The 19,438-nt window shown below is 40.4% G+C and overlaps 1 protein-coding gene across 3 annotated transcripts in view; it reads right to left on the reverse strand.

Annotated features, from left to right (window-relative positions):
- The window catches only part of LOC149070815 (uncharacterized), an 84,819-nt gene that overhangs the window by 39,002 nt on the left and 26,379 nt on the right, over positions 1-19,438 (reverse strand). For 2 of the 3 annotated variants that reach the window (XM_089248731.1, XM_089248728.1), the window contains exons 1-2: positions 6,636-6,782; positions 429-539 (exon numbers count right to left, since the gene is read on the reverse strand). In XM_089248731.1, the coding sequence (XP_089104857.1) occupies positions 429-499 (71 nt within the window). In that variant the 5' untranslated portion in view covers positions 500-539; positions 6,636-6,782. Of the gene's footprint in view, positions 1-428; positions 540-6,635; positions 6,783-19,438 lie in introns of those variants that run through there. The other variant, XM_089248730.1, reaches the window with a different exon arrangement.

Below are 19,438 nucleotides of genomic sequence, written 5' to 3' on the forward strand. Positions count from 1 at the left end.
TACAGACTTAATGGAACATATGGTCCAAGCAAATACAACTCATTTTGCCAATTTTGGATGTTAAAAGATGGAATGAAGGGTGACTATTTGGCAAATTTTACTTCTACCCTGCGAAAATTAAATCTTTTTTTGTTGCGATTCGGCAATGGTGGCGATTCACATTACACTTGTCAAGTCATTTTTGGGATTAAAAATCAAAGCAACAGTGTTTTTTCAGAAAAATTAGTTGAGAATTCCCCCCCCCCCCAAAAGTAGAGATTCTTTTTACAATCAATGGCCGAAATTCGGGGAAAAGAAAAAATTTTCAGAAAATCCAAGAGACATGGCACACATCAATATCTCCAGCTCATCCTGACACTCTTAGGAGCTGCGATAAACAATTACATAAACAACATCAAGGCACATCAATGATAGAAACTTCTACTCACAACGCTGACTGCGGTTTTGATTCTTGCTGCTTCTTTCTCTTCTTATTGGCTACATTGGGCACAACACTCATCTTAGCCCAGACCTCAATGCATATAATAGAGTGGCATGGCCTAAAATAACAAAAGAGAAGAAAAATTGCTTGAAATTTGATTAAATAACCTTTTCCACGTAAAAAAAAAACAACAAAAAGCTATGGATATTTTTTGGTTAACAAAAAAAAAAAAATGTTTTTCTCCTAACGGTGGATACTTTTGAGCTGGTGACACATGAATTTGTATTATCAATCTGAGACACATAACATCTTGCACTCAAGCTTTTACATTGACAGTAAAAACTTGCTTCATACGAATAAAATATGTGTCCAATTAGTTGTATACTTGTCCGTTAGATGTGTGTGATACAGATGAGTCTAGGTAATCCGAGATGAACAGGACAGAGACTACCTCAAATTACTGAAACCCAGGGTTGGGTTTTCACCAGTGGAAAAAACCAGTGCAAAAATTAGTAGAAATGGAAAAAAACAGCAAAAAATTAAGAAAAAATAATTGTGCACAATATTACATTATAACTGCATAATTATCAATCATTAGAACTACAATATTTTGATGGATAGAGTTTTCCCCAATTTATTTTTTTCCATATTTCTATTATTATTGAAGTCAATCAATAACATTAATAGTAATGATTGTAGGAGCTTTTCATGTAAGTGGTGTGTATTTCGATCAGAACTGTTCAAGTACGGGTTTTTAACAAGCTCACTTCCCTTAACAATAATGAAAAAATACTACACACGCAAAAAACACCTCTTTTCATTCTCAGTCTCAGTTGTTCTTTAGTGCATAAACGCGCATTCAATACACACACGCGTTGTATAGTTCTTATACGAAGCGGCAAATTTAAATTATGATTGTTGCAATTATCAACTTAAGCAATAGGGAAAAGATCATAAAATACTACTAAAAAACCCAGAATACAAGGTTTCTCTAATTGTGTAACTCTTTTATGTGCTTTCATCCTGGTTGTAATAACTTTAGTACTGTGCATATGGCTAAATATTTCCCACATTTCGCCATCTTTTTTTGAGTCCTTATATCATGTAAAGTTAAAATAAGCAAGCTATTGTAATGTCTGCTTTTAATTTGAGATATCAAAAAAAAAAAAAAAATGGCAATCTTATGTTGAAAATTGAAATACTGATCTATTTACATATTAGCTATCTAATACTACTTTGGTATGCAACTTTGTGGTACTAACTTCACTGACCTTTATTAAAACTAATGAAATGAGAAGGAACTTTCTACTCTTATTTTTATGATGCAACTCATATTGTTGGGTTTCATTAAGATAAGACATATGCTTTATTAAGAAATTGTACAAGGAGTTCGCTTAGCAAAAATGGTTTTTATTCATACTAATGTGTCTAATTATTTTGCCTAATTGAATGGAGAAAACAACTGATTCCAGAATTAAATTTAAAAAGTTTTCGGGTTTTTTTGGCAGACGTGAAGTAGATTTTGTCTTTCGGTGGTTCGTTCACATGAGTGGCGAACATTTTCAAGAATTACGTAACGGCAGACAAAAGGCTACTACTTATGCCTCCTCTAATTGGTCTGTTGAGCCAGATTTTCCCCTCACTGGCCGAAATTGTTCCTAGGGGCTCTGGATAATGCTTGGGTTTCAATCTCACCATTTTTAAAATGGGAAACCAAGCACTGCTGATTTTCATCCTTTCTGTTGAAGCAGTTCTTGTGCTTTTGAATTTCGATTGCTTCTCTAAAATGCGTGGAAAATATCTCATGTCGTTGGATAGCACTTGGGTGTTCGCAAAGAGTGATCTTTGGTCAAAACATGATCTAGGGCAAGTAAGTGCAAAATCTACAAAACTCATAAGTTTTTTGCGCAACCTGCCAGATGGAAATTTAATTGAGCATGAAAAACAGAGCTTATTTCATTCTCAAAATATAAAAAATTTAATATTAACTAGTGTGATGTATCAAGAGGGATTATATAAATTTATGATATTCACCCACAACATTGCAAAACAGTTAATACAAAACTAATCTATCATAAATAGAGCTCCCAATAACTGGGATAATTATCATTACACAGGGTGATTCAAACTGTTTGTCCCCCCCCCCCACCATGTTTGAGCCCCATGAGCCCTATCTGTTTCAAGGTGAAACAGGTAGGGCTCTACCTAGTTGAAACTTTTGAAAGTTTCTACTCCTGTCAAAGTTGCCGTAAGGGTGCTCTTCTACCTAGTTGAAACTTTCAACTGTTTTGGTTCAACTATTCAACTAGGTAGAAGAGCACCCTTACGACAACTTTAACACGAGTATGCTTGAAATTTGCATAATTATAATCCTTGGATGAAGTTTTCACGAGCACTTGATTGGCTCATGAGCACGAAATCTGACACAAGCTTTGAGCACTCTTGATGCTTCCAAGAGCAACAGGTTGAAGATGACTGGCATAAACTAATGAAAAACTGTCTCCCTTTCCCGTATTTATACTTTTAAAGTCAGCTGTTACAGTGTTAAGTTCTATGGACAAACAATTTGACTCATCCTGTACAACAGACTTCTCATTGTAAGCAAATTTCAATTTTTCTTTGCTCCGTGCGATTACAAAATTGTAAAAAAATTCGTTGTATACCCCATAGGTGCCCATTCCAGACTCGAAAACTCTGTAGCAAACTACAGATTTTTCGACTCTGGTCATGAAACATTTCACTGCTGAGGAAAACATGTCATACAAATGAAAGAGAAAGGATCTCTCCGGATGCCCATATGATCAGTATTTATGGGACATTTCAGTATTTCTCTGTAATTTTTTTTTTGGTATAAAAACTGTCCCGTTCCTTCCAATATTCTCAATGAAGCCCACTTGAAAGTTTTATTCTTCACTGAAATGCAAGCCGATTATTACAATTACGAATATTCATCTCACAGTATGAAATGTGCTGCTTCCTATGAAAATATCTATGAGATAATGTAACTACTAATACACTGGTCTTTTGGATCATAAGACCACCTGTCCTTAGTATGACAGTGAAGTCACTACTGTTGCTGTTTCTTTGTGGAGGGGGAAAAAAGGTCTTTGAGATAATACACTACCACATATGTGTGATGCGATCCTCATTCATGAATTTGCTTAATACAGAGCATCCGAATGTTGTGCAAAATTAGAAAATGTGATAAGAATGAGAAATTTCGATACTGTATATAATTTTCAGCAACTAAGATACTTAATATGGAAGAAAATTTATATTCAGGCCACTTTTATGAGACTTTTTTGAAAAAAACCCACTTATACTATCTTACACCATTTAAAGGTATTTAGCTTGGCGGGTCCCACGATAGATATTTTTTCACGGGCCCTTCTATAATGAATTTATAATGTGGAGAACCAAAATTAATAGGAATCTTTGCTTCCACCAGCCTTACCCTCTAGGGGGCCATGATCATAAAGTAGTGGTTCTTAACTTTAATTGCCCAGGGATACACTTACAATTTTTTGCATTTGGCAATAAGCCCAAGTTTATTGGCAAGTGGTTTTTTTTACCGTAAATATAGTATGTAGTACATAGTTTGATAGTCGTTTTCAGGTGGTAATGTAAACCTGGATGTGCCAAGATGCTGGAGGATCAAAGTGAAAATAATTTTTGAGGGCCACAAGAAAGTTTTTGCACTGGGCCAAAAAATAAGACTTAAACAGGTCCCAGACTAGGATTGCCTACATACATGCATCAAACCATGCCTCCCTAGCTTTATTGGTTTATGCACAAAACCGTTGGTTTTGAACAAACCTCATATTCATTACCTAGATGGATCCGTGCTTTCATCCTTGGCTTCTCGCCACAGATGCACATTGCAAATATTGTAACTCTGTCTTGAGCCTTTCACTCCCAGGTCGTCACCCTGACAATTGGATCTTCCCATCTTGTTGGAGTTCTACCTTATTTTCGTTGACCATATTTACAAAACCAGCTGTTTTCTTTGAATCTTGCTATGTAGCCTGCCCATCTGCTCTTGCTTATATATATTGCCTTTACAACATCTTCTAAGCTTGTTTTTGCATGGACATTCATGTGATCAAGTTTGCTGACATAGCTCACCATGCTATAGAGCGTTGAATGTGCAAACTTCACGCTTTCCTCTTCCTTCCTTTTCCGTTGAATTCCGCGTTTCAGCTCCGTAAGTCGTTGGAAGTAGAATATGACTATTGAAAAGATGATATTTTCTTCATTTCAATTTTTGAATCTCTATCAGAGTTCTTTTAATTTTATCAAATGCAATACATGCCATCTATTTTTCTTCGGCTAAATTCAAGTAGTTTGAATAGCTTGACCAAGATAAATATATGATTCCACTCTTTCCGAAGGGGGTAAACTAAATTGTACACTATAATAAGTATTATTTTAAGATTGAGATATTAGGACAATATCATCGGCAAAAAAAATAAACATCTGTAGATGTTCACCATCAATGTTTATACTATCTCCTAGTTCGGTTTTGTTGTGCAACATGCTTTCAGGAGCACTAGTAAAAACACTGGGAGAGATGTGCGACATCTCCTTGTTGAGAACACCTCATTTTATATTACATGTGATTGGTTTATTAAAGTGCGTGATTTGGGTATATAACTGCACTCATTTCCAAAAGTTGAAAGCACGCGACGGCTTATATAACATAACTATACACACACCACACCACTTTAACAGTGCCCTTCTGGATTGGACAATTAATAAAACACAAAAGCATGTACTACACTATCAGCAAATATTGTCTTATCAAGCAGAAGTAGATTTAACGGTGGGCGCACACCAGAGGCCCAGAAAAACCCAAACTTTACATTACTTTCTAATTTAAGGGGCCCAATATTTTCTTTTGCACCCGGGACCTCGACTGACTTCAATCCACCACTGTCACCAAGTGATGCTGCAACAATAGATGTAACAGTGGTAAAAGTCACTCGTGGATTCCGCTTCGGTACTATAGCAATACACCAATCATCAGATGGGGGATGGTAACACTGGTTGACAGTGGCCATGTCTCCGGTCAGCTGTTTCACTTGCTTCGGAATTGTTTTCGTAATCGGTATATAGCTATAGTAATTAAGCGGAATCTATGAGTGACCTCCACAACTGTTACTTCCAAGGTTGCAATACAACTGGGTAAGACACTATATGCTGGTACAGAGTGCTGACAGCTCCACATGAAGGGACTGCAGCATGCGAGTACCACATGTTTATGTTCCAAGAGCATGTGTCATAATGTTATATAAGCCATAACGTGATTTAACTTTTGGAAGTGAGTGTGCATGTACAATACAGCTCATTTTGTTGTAAAGCCAGTTTTACGTGAATCGCCCCATACTTTCACCATATAACTAGGATTCCCTCTTTCCACAAATAAATCAGTAAAAGAACTCACCAAAACTATCAATCTCATTACAAGATTCTGGAACCGGACCAATAACTTCCATGGTATTCATTAAATCCGTTTCAAGGATTCAGATCTCCCATTTCCTCAAAGAGGAAAAAGTAAAATAAACCAAACACTAAAAATAAAAACCATCTGCCATTAAAACAAACCCAAGGAAGAGGGGGGGGGAGAAAAAAAAAAAGGAAATCCCATGGAATCTAACAAATTCGGAGGATGACTCAACCTCACACACACACTCCTCTAAAAACAAGTGAGGAAACAACCTCAACACACAAACAAAACCGCTCTTTAAATCCAACAAGAGAATCCCATCCACCACGGACGGCCATATTTCCGCCAACCCCCCCCCCCCCCAAACAACACAATTTCCCCGACATTCAAAAAAAAATTCAATATCTTTTCACAATATTTTAAAAAAACAATTTCCCGTTTTCAAAAAAAAAAAAAAAGACAATTCATTAAAAAAGACAATAATAATAAAAAAAAAAAAAAAGAAAAACTGGCCAATGTCAAGTTCTGGGTCAAAGTGCTGTTTCTTTTTCTTTCTTTCTTTCCATTTCCACAACACTAACCTAGTTTTCACGTAGCACACACACACACACACAGAATATTGTTTCTTTTTTCTTCTTCTTTTCAAAAAAAAGAACTCCTAACACGTCGTATCGGGAAAAGATCGTCCTCCATCGGCAGAAACAACAATGACAAAAAGACACCGAAAGTGACAATCGGAAAAAACATAAAACACAAACCAACACTCACCGTCAACAACAAACGGAACATCAACAATGATCATCGCATCCATAACCATGATGGTTCCCGCAACACAAAAAAGTCGTCGTTCCAAGATGGATGCCGCCGCTGCTGCCGAAAAACACATACGACTGAAAATCCTCCCTCCTCCTCTCCTCCTCCCTTTCCCTCTCTTCTTCCCGAGAGAGAGAGAGAGAGAGGAAAGAAGTAAAAAAAAAAAACTGGCGTGACTACTCGATCGCGCGCGCGCGCGCTCTTTTGGCACACGGAGGGGGGAGGGGGGGAGAGACCCTCTGTATGTTGGCGAACGCCAGGAAAGAGAGCTAGCGATCATCATCATCAACATCACTACGTGCGCACCTCGAGATGCCGCCGCTGTTGCTGAGGGGGGGAATTGTTTGTTTATTGTTTGGAAAATTTCGACGCGAGGATTTTTCACGTGAATTTTATTTCTGGCGATTGTTTTTTCTTTTACTGCAGTGTCAATGGGTTCCCAACCTGTAGTGTTTTTTCTTATACGGGACAGTCCTCTTGGTGGTGTGCGACAGGTAGAAGCGCATTTATGGTTTTTTGCCGTCTAAATTTCTTGACTATAATCTTTCCTCCAATTCACCACCCTGTGCTGTAACCTCACTTGCCCCATCCCCAAAGCAGAATGTTTTGCATTGCTCTGCAATAAGCCCTCTGCTGCATGGAGATGCTCTGCAGTAAAAATCCTCGTAATACCGTTTCCTACACTTTTCCTTGAAATTCTTTCCGATTGTTCAGCAGTAGCACTGATTGTTATGCGATAACAATCGTCGCATATTCTGGCTTTGGAGCAACGACGTACGTCGCATATTCTGGCTTTGGAGCCTCCCACTCACTCCTGCAAGTAACACCCGTGTCTCTAAAGTCACTCTTTTGGCCATTCACATGCTTGCACACCTTTTGGGCGCTCACATGCTGGCACTGTTTAGGTCAAGCACATGCTTGCACTGTTTTCGTTATATATATATACAAATTTCGCCGCTCTTCTTCCATTCTATTAACTTTCTTGGTATGTAATGTCCCAGTCCTGTTTTGGTTACTCACATGCTTGCACACCTGTGTCTCTAAAGTCACTCTTTTAGTCACCCACATGCTTGTACACTGTTTTTGGTCACTCACGCACTGTCACACGCTCTAAGTCACTCACTGGCATGGTCCCGCGTGCTCTTTTAAGTCACTAATTCGGTCATTCACACGCTTGCTCAAACTCTATATAAGTCACTTTTTTTGTTCACTCACCTACTTGCTAACTCTCTAGGTCACTCACTGTCCAAGTTCCTTGCTGTCTGAGCAGAAGCGGATTTATTGATGGTTATACAAACTTCGCCCCCCTTCTCCCATTCAACTAATTTTTTTGGCATGTACTGTCCCACTCCTGTTTTGGCTGCTCACATGCTTGCACACCTGTGTCTCTAAAGTCACTCTTATAATCACCCACATGCTTGTACACTGTTTTTAGGTCGCTCACTGACATGGTCCCGTGCTCTTTAGGTCACTAATTCGGTCATTCGCACGCTTGCTCAAGCTCTATAAGTCATCCTTTTGCTCACTCACCTGCTTGCTAACTCTCTCTAGGTCACTCACTGACCTAGTTCCTTGCTGTCTGAGCAAAAGCGGATTTATTGATGGTTATACAAACTTCGCCGCCCTTCTCTTATTCTACTAATATTCCTGGCCATTCTTTCCCCACATTTTCCACCCCTCTTATCTTGCGCCCTGGACTATAGCCCGCATAGTTCCCCACCCCCCCACTGTAAATACGCTACTGCCGACAGGTATGATCTCACCTAGGCCCAGCGTTTTGGGGGAAGGGGGTGGGGTCGCACTTAAAGTGATAATAAATTTTTTTTTCATAAATTCTAAATTTTAATCCGTTCTGGGGAAATTTCCACTTTGGGCCCGGTCAAGTATTACGTCATCATCGATGGCGGGAGGGGGGGGGGGTTTCCCGATTTGCTGACTTTTGATGACAAGGGGGGGGGAGGGGGTTTGGATAATGCTTACGTCATCAACCACCCTTTATGAAAATATGAGTTAGGATTCAGAGGGGCAGAGCTGATGACGAAATTTTGCTGACAAGGGGGGGGGGGGCGACCAGAAATCATCAAGATCAGCTTCGCAACCCATGGGACTGTGTGTTTCGAAATTAGTAGAACCAGTGACGCAATACGTGTATTTATAACGGGATTGTAAGTGGTCTTGTACTACCCATCTCTCAGAAGCCTGTGCGAATTAAGTTCGGGTCGTGACTCATAAGCTCAAGAATCCTTGGCTGTAAGTGGATTTGTACGGAAGCTGTTATGAATCAAGTTTGGGTGGGTCATGATCCATAGCTCCAAAACCCTGCCGCTGTCGTGGTCGAGTGACCATAGTGACGGATTCGCATTGCGGGGGGAGAGGAGGGGTGTGTTCGAGCCCCACCATCGCCACAGTGGTGGTCGGCTGAAGTTGGATTTCTGCTGTCCCCAACTTCGAGGCGCGAAGGTGAGCCGATCTCCCCGTTACAAGTTTCGCCATAGGGAGCAACAGGCCAACAAACAGTACAAATATTCACTCACTTCACTTGTGAAATAGATGGCAGCATGAAAAATCAACCACAACACTAGATAGATACCCACTCAGACTGTAGAGCCGGGTTTTCCTAAAATAGGTTTTTTGCGCCGCGTGAACCGAATTGGACCATTTCGCGCCGGCAGAAACGTGTTACATAATCACACTACGCATTTGTGTTTTCCTAGCGTGGCGCATCAGATCAGGGCAGCTATGTTATAGTATATGGCCCGGGCATCAGCTACTCTGTCGTCTGCTTCCTCCAGTTTGAAGGGAAGGGAAAGAAAACACACAAGAGTGAAGAGAATATCGGAAAAACCGCGGCGCACGACGCATTTGACTCCTCCAGAAGCAGTCGGCCCAATCACGCCCGACATAAAGCGCTGTCGTGAGGCGTATTGCGCTCTGTAGGAAAACAGTCACGCTGCTTTTCTTATTGGTGAGTGGACGGTGTGTCGCGCAGGGCGAATCACGTTGCGCGCGGCACAGGAAACCTGCTCCTAGGAAAACCCGGCTTCAGGCACAACTCACTAGGTAGTAAATTGCCTATGGCGATAGACCCGAGTTGTACTCGGTTTGAAAGGAAGAAAAAAAAGCTCAAACCCCTTGGCTGTAAGTGTCTGACCAAACAAGTTTGGATCACGAGCCACAGCTCTAAAATCTCCGGCTGTAAATCGATTCATAAGACCCATCTTTGGAGCCCCTGCGAATCAAGGTTGGATCGGAGCCTATAGCCCAAGAGCCCCTAGCCGCTAGTTTGTTTGAACGACCCAACTTTCAACCAACTTCCCGCGACCCTTACGAACCCCTGGTATAAACTTTCATGGGAACGGCGAAGAAATCAATTTTCCACCGCTTTACAACGATTGAACGCATTTAGACTTGAAAGTGGATGGAGGGGGGGGGGAATTAACATGTTAATTTTAGCTCAGAAGGAGAGGGGAAAAAAATCAATTTTTTTTTCTCTCCCTCAATTAATGGCATCATTACGCGGTTATGATTGATGTCCGACGGCGCCCTCTATCTCAGGGGTCATTAATTTATGCACTGCCAGTTTTTTTTATACTTAAAAAAAACAGGCCTGTAAAAAAAAAAAGAAAAAAAGTTTAATAAGGAACAGGAAGGAGAAGAACGGGCGTGGACGACAACACCAAAGAAACGCGACACCAAGTTAAGAAGTTTCTGATTAACTTGCCCGTGTCGGGTTCTCCGACAACGGGCCCCAACGCAGAAGCTGAGAATATTAACGACCATCAGTGACAGTACATGGAAAGAGGTTCGAGAAATCGCCACTCTCTCCCATACGAGATAAATTGGCCCGTGTTTTCTTTTCCTCCAGTGGGAATGGTATCGCCACACGTGGTTCTTCCGGTCGGTCGGACATTCGATTCCACTGCAGAGGGACTTCTGAAGATCAGCTTTCTTTCTAGTTAAAATAGGTTGTGCGGCACACAAAATAAGGAAAACCTATCCACCCTTACGGGAATGATGGAGGACCACGGACATAGGCGCCCCCGAACCTGGGTGCTGAAGCTACTTGAGAGCCCCCAATAAATTTTGTGCGGGGGGGGGGGCGGTTTCCGAGCTTCCCCTCCCAGTAATTAATGAATACACAGTGCACTGCACCTCCCCCCTACACACGGAATGAATGATTATTCAGTATATGCCCTCATGTAATCTTATCTATAAGGGTATATATATAAAATTGATTTTGTGCCTGTGTGTGATGTTCTCTATACAAATATACAATTTTAGATCGATCGTCGCCAAATTTTGCATACATACCAAATGGGACCAGACTTGAACGATAGGCTATTTTAAAATTTCGTCAGAGCAGGGCAAAAAAAAAACTATCGAGCAACAATGGTTTTTCGGTCTCAACAATCACTTTCGGAACGTTTACTTTGGTTACCGTGGTTCCCTAGCAATGCGTTTCAGGCGTGTATATGCCTTTACAACGGTTTGTCACTTCTTTAATCCTGTTAGTATATGTATAATAGTTTATGCCTTTATAATGGTTTGCCACATTTACTCCCAGTAATGAGAGCTTTTTGAATAGAAGACGTCAGAATCATCATTTTGAGGGGCAGGCAAAGAATGATTCCCCCATAGAAATCAGTGTTAGAATTGCCGATTTCACTGTAGAAATGCTGAAATTTGGTGGGGTTTTTTTTCCGCCACATCAATAATTTTGAAAATTGTATTCTCGATTTTTGAACTATTGAGTTCGCTTAGAGATATACGAAGCCCAGAAGATTAAATATGAAGTAATTCGCCGGACCTACTTTTGAGTTGGATATTCATGCAATAACATTGATTTCAACTTTTTATTTATATCTTCTCAAGCATGAAAAATTAATGTCTCCGTATTGTCTTTTGATATTCAACTTCATAAATTCATATAGTTTAGGATGTTTTAAAATTAATTAAGGGCCAGTAAAGTACATCGAAGGAATTCCTCAGCTTTAATTAAGCATTTTTTGAAGCAGAAACAGGCAGAGATGGATAACTTGAAGTTCAGGGGTGGGGGCAGGAGAACCGAAATACTTAGCGCCCTTAAAAAAGGAAAAAATATATATATTTATTTCTACGTGTCTTTAAATCTAGATTTGTTTCTTCATGACTCACGCTGGAAGTTGACACATTGACTAACTTAGACACGGTTTGCATGTCCCTCAAAGAAAGAGGGAGATATCACGTGATCCAAAAAGCCTCACTGAAGAAAACCCGGGCAGCGCCGGGTATTATAGCTAGTATATATATAAATGTGAAAGCATGCCTGTCCTTTATACAAAACTACAATTTTAGACTGATCGCCGCCAAATTTTGCATATATACCAAACAGGACCGGGGGATTGAACCACTAGCTACTTCAAAAGTTCGCCAGAGCTGGACAAGTGCCCGAAATGGGCGAAAAACCGTCGGGCAACAATGGTTCCTAGGCCCCAACAGTCACTTTCGGAATGTTTACTTTGGTTACCGTGGTTCCTTAACAATGCGTTCCAGGCATGCATATGCCTTTACAATGGTTTGCCATTTCCTTAATAATGCCAGTATAACAGTTTATTCCTTTAAAATGGTTTGTAATTTTTTCAATCCTCCCAGCAATTGAAGAAAACCCGGGAAGTTCCGGGTATTTTTGCTAGCACATATATATTTGTCAAACAATCACAATTTGAACTGAAGGGAAAGAGTATAATTCCCACGACACTTCACTCATTGAAGTTTTCAAGCCGGGTCTACACCCGCAGCGCAGAGCTGCGGAAAACCGGTTTTTGAGGTGGAGTTGCGCACAGCGCAGCAATGCGTACCCTCACTATCGTATGTGCTGAACGGCACCGCAGCGGGCAAAAAACTAGTAGCGGCTTCTACAAAAGAGCAGCAGAACAACTTTGAACAGAACGAGGTTTGAGTGGTCGAGCAGGTTGTTCGGAGCGCGCGCCAGCACCGATCATTGCACCACCAGGCAGCGATGCGCGTCGTGGGGAGAAAACGCAGTCCAAATACAATGAGCACGAATAAGCCAGATCCTTTGATGTACCGACTCCTTTTTCCGAACGCGCTGCAAAGAGAGCGAGGTCACGCAAATTTTGAGCCGTTCACTGTCCACATCGACCGCACTGTGCGCAGCTTCACCTCAAAAACCGATTTTCCGCTGCGCGGGACTGCGGGTCAGGGCCGTCATATTTTTTTTTTGCGGTTTCAAACAGTTCAGATTCTCTTCTACTTCTCAAGATCACACACGAATCAGTCATCGGTTTCCCATGAAGAACAATAAGATTCGTTATTTTCAACTTCATTCCGACAATAAAAACATAATTTCATGATATGAAAGGTTCGAATACGCGCTTGAAATAAAATAGAAAAAAGAAACTCCAGAGTCCTAAATGACGAGAGTGTGGGGGGGGGGGGGGGGGGAGTCTCCCCTACAACATGATCCACCATCAAATGAGTCATACGAAATAACCATGTACAGTAAAACTTGGTAATAACGTCAATAACTGGCGGTCTGTTCTGATTCCCCCTTAAGAATAATGTTAATGAGCCTGATGAAAACGGCACGAACTCTGATGTACCGACACGTTTTTCCGACGTTTTTGACACCCAGGGCTGGTCCTAGAAATTTTGCTGCTCCTCGGATACGACTATGGGTCCATCAAGTATTACGTAAGCAGATTTTCAGCCATATTTTTGACCCCCCCCTCCCCTTGTCAGCAAAACACTGACCCCCCCCCCTCCCGTCAGCAGCTTAGAATATTTCATATCTTCAAAAAAGGGTGGTTGATGACGTAAGCAACCTTCAAACCCCACCCTCCCTCCTTATCAACAAAAATCAGCAAATCCGAACCCCCCCCCCCCCCGATGCTTACGTAATACTTGAATGATCCCTATCACAAAAGATTTTTTTTTCGTCACGTCTACTACCCTAATACAGTGGTTCCCAAAGTGTGAGTCGTTACCCTATGAGAAGGGGCGGATCGCAATGAGGATTTGGAGGAGTGCTTCTAAAACTTTTGTCATCCGTGGCTCGTTTGACGTGACAACGTCTCGCCAGAATAGTCTTAAAAATACTTCAAAACACTAAATAGGTAATTATAAATTTCAAAAGCACACCGCGATGTCCTTAACAAAGGTTGACGACGTCCCTAGGAGCCGCGGTGCACACTTTGAGAAACACTGGTCTAATCCCATAGAAAATACACAGACAATTAATAATCACAAAATTTAAGTTGCTCTTTGTCGAAGACAAACTTGGCACTAATAAAGTGTCGACGTTTTTGGAGATATTTTGGGCTGCCAAAAGGGGAAATAAATCGGGCCAAAACAGCAAACTTCGGAGCAACGAACAGGCACATATGAATATCGCAAGCTCACCGCGACGCCCCTAGGAGCCGCGATGCGCACTTTGAGAACCTTTCTTTAGTTCAAACCGAGCACAACTCCGGTCTACTGTCTATGGGCGATTACTGTGAGTTGTGCCGGAAGTGTAACTGTGTGTGTACCTAACAGTCTGAGTGCGTATGTAGTGTTGTGTTCGATTTTTCAATGCCACTACTACTAGACCACACATGCACCTCGCCCATATTACTCTGCGGAACCTCTAACGAATTGCTACATGTTAGAATGTGCGTGTACGTGTAGTGAAACTTGACGTGAAGTTTGTTTCTGTGTAATGCTTGTTATGAGTAGCGCTGCCCTCTACCACCAGTTTGTCTAACTATGAGTGAAGTGCAATGATTGACTAATTTATGGTTGCAGGCCTGTTGCTCTCTGTGGCGAAACTTTTTAATGGGGAGATCGGCTCGCATTTGCGCATCGAAGTTGGGAACCACAGGAAACCAACTTCAGCCGACCACCACTGTGGCGACGGTGGGGTTCGAACCCAGATCCTCGCGATGCGAGTCCGTCACTATCACCACTCAACCACCACAGCGGCGATTTTTCAATGCCGCCATTTATATTTCAGAAGTGAAGTGAGTGATTTGTTATGATTGAATTACATTTGTACTGTTTGTAGGTCTGTTGCTCTATGTGGCGAGGCACTTTGAGAAACACTGGTATCCAAAAACGAGCAATCACAAAATTTTCTCCCAGTGAAATACATTTTAAATCACTGCAGATGGTACCGTATTTCTCGCTGAGGGGTTATTCGTTAACCATATTAGGCGATTTCCCTGACAGTTAGTAATGTGTTTGGCGAGAATTGGTGATATCCCGTATTTATGATCCCCGATTTCCCGTTTCCTCACGATATCAAATATGATCGCTCTAACCATAATGAAATAGCAGCTTCTTGCACAAAATTTGATTGCACACGATTACATTTTTCGTCAAAAAAAGGGTCTCGAAAACGGCAACCTCGGTTTCAACGACAAAAATTCACGGAATCTTCAATGTCGTCATAACCGAGTTTGACTGTAGTGAGCCATGAAGTTGAAAAGAGAAGTTCTTAATATCAAAGTTATTCATCAATAACTTTTCCATACTGAAAGGGCTCTGCAACAACACTGTTGGAAGAGAATCTGGTTCACTGATACGGCACCTGAACGGTTGTTGTACAGTACCAGACTCAAATGAACAAGCAGCCATAACCCTTCAGATAAAAAAAAAAAATAGCGCTGTGACCTACATGCTATATAACACTACCGAACCCAACGAGGATGAAGTTTCCTCGAAAAATAACATCCTAGGAAGGGGCCCCTTTACGGAATTTATTTTCTCCTTCCGTTTCGGAACCTATTTCGCGATGATGCAACCATCCACAAACCCGTTCCGATGTGTTACGTCACACGATATAGACATTCTCTTTCCCCCCAAGCCTTCTTTTCTACCTGTAAAGTGGCATATAAGTAGCTGTATGGTTTTCCGTCTTGGAGATGGGAATCCCACAAAACACGTGAACTAAAAAAAAAAATAATTCTATATGTTAAAGTGAAATACACGCATTACACAGGGACCCAAAAAGCCAACGATATTTTATAGTAGACTTTCGATAATCACGCCCGTCCAGTAATCCGGCATCTTTTAGGAGGGTTTTCTTCGAGAATAGAAGAGGAAAACGTGCCACTATATATCTGTGCGCAGAAATTTATACTATTTAAATGGGGTTTTTTTTTTTTCATTTGACTTCCAGTAATCCGCCACAATCTGGGTCTGATAGGTGCCGGATTAGCGAGAGCCTACCGTTTTGCTCTGCGTTAGCCAGCATGCCGATAAAACATCGAGGAGGACCAGCGTGCCCGGAATACCCGCATTTTCCGGCATGCCGAGAAATTCGAGTCGCAGATTTTGGAAAATTCTTGAATATCTTTCATTCCAAAATTTTTTTTAATTAAATCTCGCTTTTTCCGGCATGCCGGAAACGGACCAGACCCCAATATTCAACCCCTCGAGGTAAAAGGCTTATATCCCTCATGGGACAAAGCCTGGGCCACGACTGGTCTTACAGACCCCCAATATTCAAAAAACTCGTAATTGCCAAAAATCCTGCAGTTTCTTCACTTGGATCTAAATACGTACTAGTTTTTAGAGAATATCATTCATTTAGAATAATCACTAATTTCGAAAGCGCACCCAAACGGTACTGTGGGGAAGCTGATGTTTCGAGAACTGCTGTTCACAGTGGAGACAAGAAATTTTGTGGTCGTCTTCTAAAACTTCCATCAAATTCAACTGGAGAAACCGCGGGACAACCCAGGCTCTGTCGCAAGAAGCAACGTAAGCACTTCGTCCCACCCCAGGGGGGAAATCATCACCAGTTTTCGTTGAATCTACTTGTATGTCGAAAATTTAGATCAAAATATCGATTGAAACCCCCTCAAGCCCGGAGGAGATATATCTCGTAAGTTGGAGGAGATTCAAATGGAATCGCCTGTTTTTGCAGATGTTTAGTTTAAAAAATTCTAACTTTTAAGCTAATCATTGAAGTAATTTGAAATTTTTTTATGATTGCAAAATAACGTCTTATCTATAATACTGTATATATACAGGGTGATTATAAAAAAACTATCCCGGCATATGGGCCCCTAACTATCATACCATTCACAGAAACTGAATGAAATTTTGGCATAAGGTATTTTGATGTATGCGCTCAAGAATGATATGGAAAACAACAGTGTCACTCTAACAGTTACGGTTACAGTGAGAAAATTTCGAAAATATCAAATGGCAACACCAAGTTTTTTGTATTGGAATGTGATCTCCATTGTGAAAAACCCTAACTAGAGTTCGAACGGCAACTGTAGCATGTAAATCACCGGCGGTAGATAGGCTAAAAGTGAGGACAACCAATAAGGACAGAGAAGCAACATAAAATAAAGCATTTTATTGTGTTTTCTACATGACCTTGTGGAGGACTAATCAGGCTGGGATCTCAGCCGAAGAAACGGTGTGACGAATGAAACGAACATTAATGCTCTGGTGCACGGCAAAGTCCTTGCCTAGCTCCGGGGATTTTCGTGCTACAGTTGCCGTTCGAACTCTAGTTAGGGTTTTTCACAATGGAGATCACATTCCAATACAAAAAACTTGGTGTTGCCATTTGATATTTTCGAAATTTTCTCACTGTAACCGTAACTGTTAGAGTGACACTGTTGTTTTCCATATCATTCTTGAGCGCATACCTCAAAATACCTTATGCCAAAATTTCATTCAGTTTCTGTGAATGGTATGATAGTTAGGGGCCCATATGTCGGGATAGTTTTTTTATAATCACCCCGTAGTATCACTTGTATTACCTAAAAATGTATATAACATTTTCTTTTTGGTGAAGTTTTTTTTCTCATCTTAAAAATCGGATTTATAACTCGACCTCGTTGCTGTAACAAAGAATTACTAACTCAATTACACAGGACATTTCACCTAATAATTATTGTAAAGGTCGTTTTTAGCTCAACGGGCTAAAACTGGCTCTTTACAATAGCATCTCGGATCCCCACGTGTTAAGCAGCAAACGTTCATCACTCACAGTAAAATATAATGAATAAAAATAATATAATAATTATGATTACGCAAAGCTACATTATTCTTCTTCCAAATGATACCAAGCATGCAGAGATCGCGCGAAATAATATAATGGATAAAAAAATGATAAGATATGCAGTTGGCCTACGGTTGGGGTTAAATATGGGTCACATATGCGAGATATTTTTAAAAGAACATCTAATTGGTTCCACCAAACAGCCGAAGTTGAATTATAAACTTTTAATAATGAATTTCTAATCAGATTGTTCAAGTCGGTTAGCTCAACTAAAATTTTCAACTGTGGTTAACAACTGATCGATTAACCGACCCAATTAATCGATTAATCGCACTTATCACAAAGTTACTGTTAAATTATCCGCGACCACCAAAAACTTGAGCCCGAGAGTAGGTTATTGAAAACATTCTCACGTGGCAGTTTACTGTATTCCGATTTCCTACGAGAATTCGGAATCAATCGGTGCCAAAAGGCAGAAGATTAGAGAATAGAAACTTATGATATAGCGGTCTACTTTTCAAAGATTCAACGCAAAACACAAAAATTCTCCCAATCATTAAAAAAAAACACGGAGAAAATGCAAATCGATAAAAAAGAACCAGAAACAATGAAAGCAAAAGCCAAGCAACTTACGGAGGAAAAAGAAAAGAGCCATAAGAAATGCGTGGAAAGAAAAGGGAAACCCTGTGGTTGGATATCTTGGACGATGTGCTCCACTCACGTGCACGCACACTAAACAAATGATAAAAACTCAGTGAGTGACAGCTGCCGTTTCCGTTTACAGATCTCAGCAAAGCAGGCCATTATGAAGATATCCTGCACACACGGGCATCAAAGCGCGCATATACCTACTTCATGTATACAGTCGAGCACTATTTTAACGCTTTTTTGGGGGGGGAAAAAAAATTAGAACATCTCAAAAACTAGCAAACGCAGTCCATGCTCGAATTGGAAAGTAAATTTATAGTATTGTACATATACAACGCGAGTTCAAATTCTGAAAGACGTTCTTCTAAGCATACAAAGTAGTAAAACAAATTAGCAAAAAAAGAATTGAATACTTTATAAAAGGATAAAATACTTTTTCCGTTTTGTTTCAGGAAATTACAACCACCTGAAACTTGTTTCAAAAAATTAGAACATATGGAAAACAACGGAGATCATTTCATGAATATTTTCATACTTTTGAATAACTGCCCAGTTATACATTATGTGAACTTAGGATACAGTGCACAGCGAAAGTTTAGACACTAGTTGAGATCACACAGTATCTCAACACTATTAATTGCAAAATCACAAATTAAATTAACACTTATTAGGGTGAACATGTACTTTATTTTCAAATTAATAGAATTGAACCGCTTACTTTATAGACACTAAAATTACAAAATAAACAGAAATAGCACAAAAATTTAGACAATGTCGAATTTTCAGCAAAGTAAAAATAATTAAAAGTCTGGTTTGATGTCCCTTCTCCTTAATAAGTTAGTTTATACGGGTTTCCACGGAAGAAATTAAATCTTGCATTATCTGCGGCTCAAAATTTTGCCAATAACTCTCAAAGATAGCTCTAACATCTTCTACAGACGAATACTATCGATTATTTTCATAGACCTCTCTACAAAATGCCTCAAAGAGTCTCAATACGTTTAAGATCGAGACCACCTGCTGACCAGTCAAAAACTTCAATATCTTGGGCATTAAACTAGGCTTTTGCACGACCTGCTGTACGCACTATCAGCCTACCACTGGT

The sequence above is a fragment of the Pholcus phalangioides genome, unplaced genomic scaffold (assembly GCF_987345545.1).
Source record: "Pholcus phalangioides strain wild (caught in Gottingen) unplaced genomic scaffold, Ppha-v1.0 ptg000020l_1, whole genome shotgun sequence".
In the NCBI taxonomy this organism is placed as follows: domain Eukaryota; kingdom Metazoa; phylum Arthropoda; class Arachnida; order Araneae; family Pholcidae; genus Pholcus; species Pholcus phalangioides.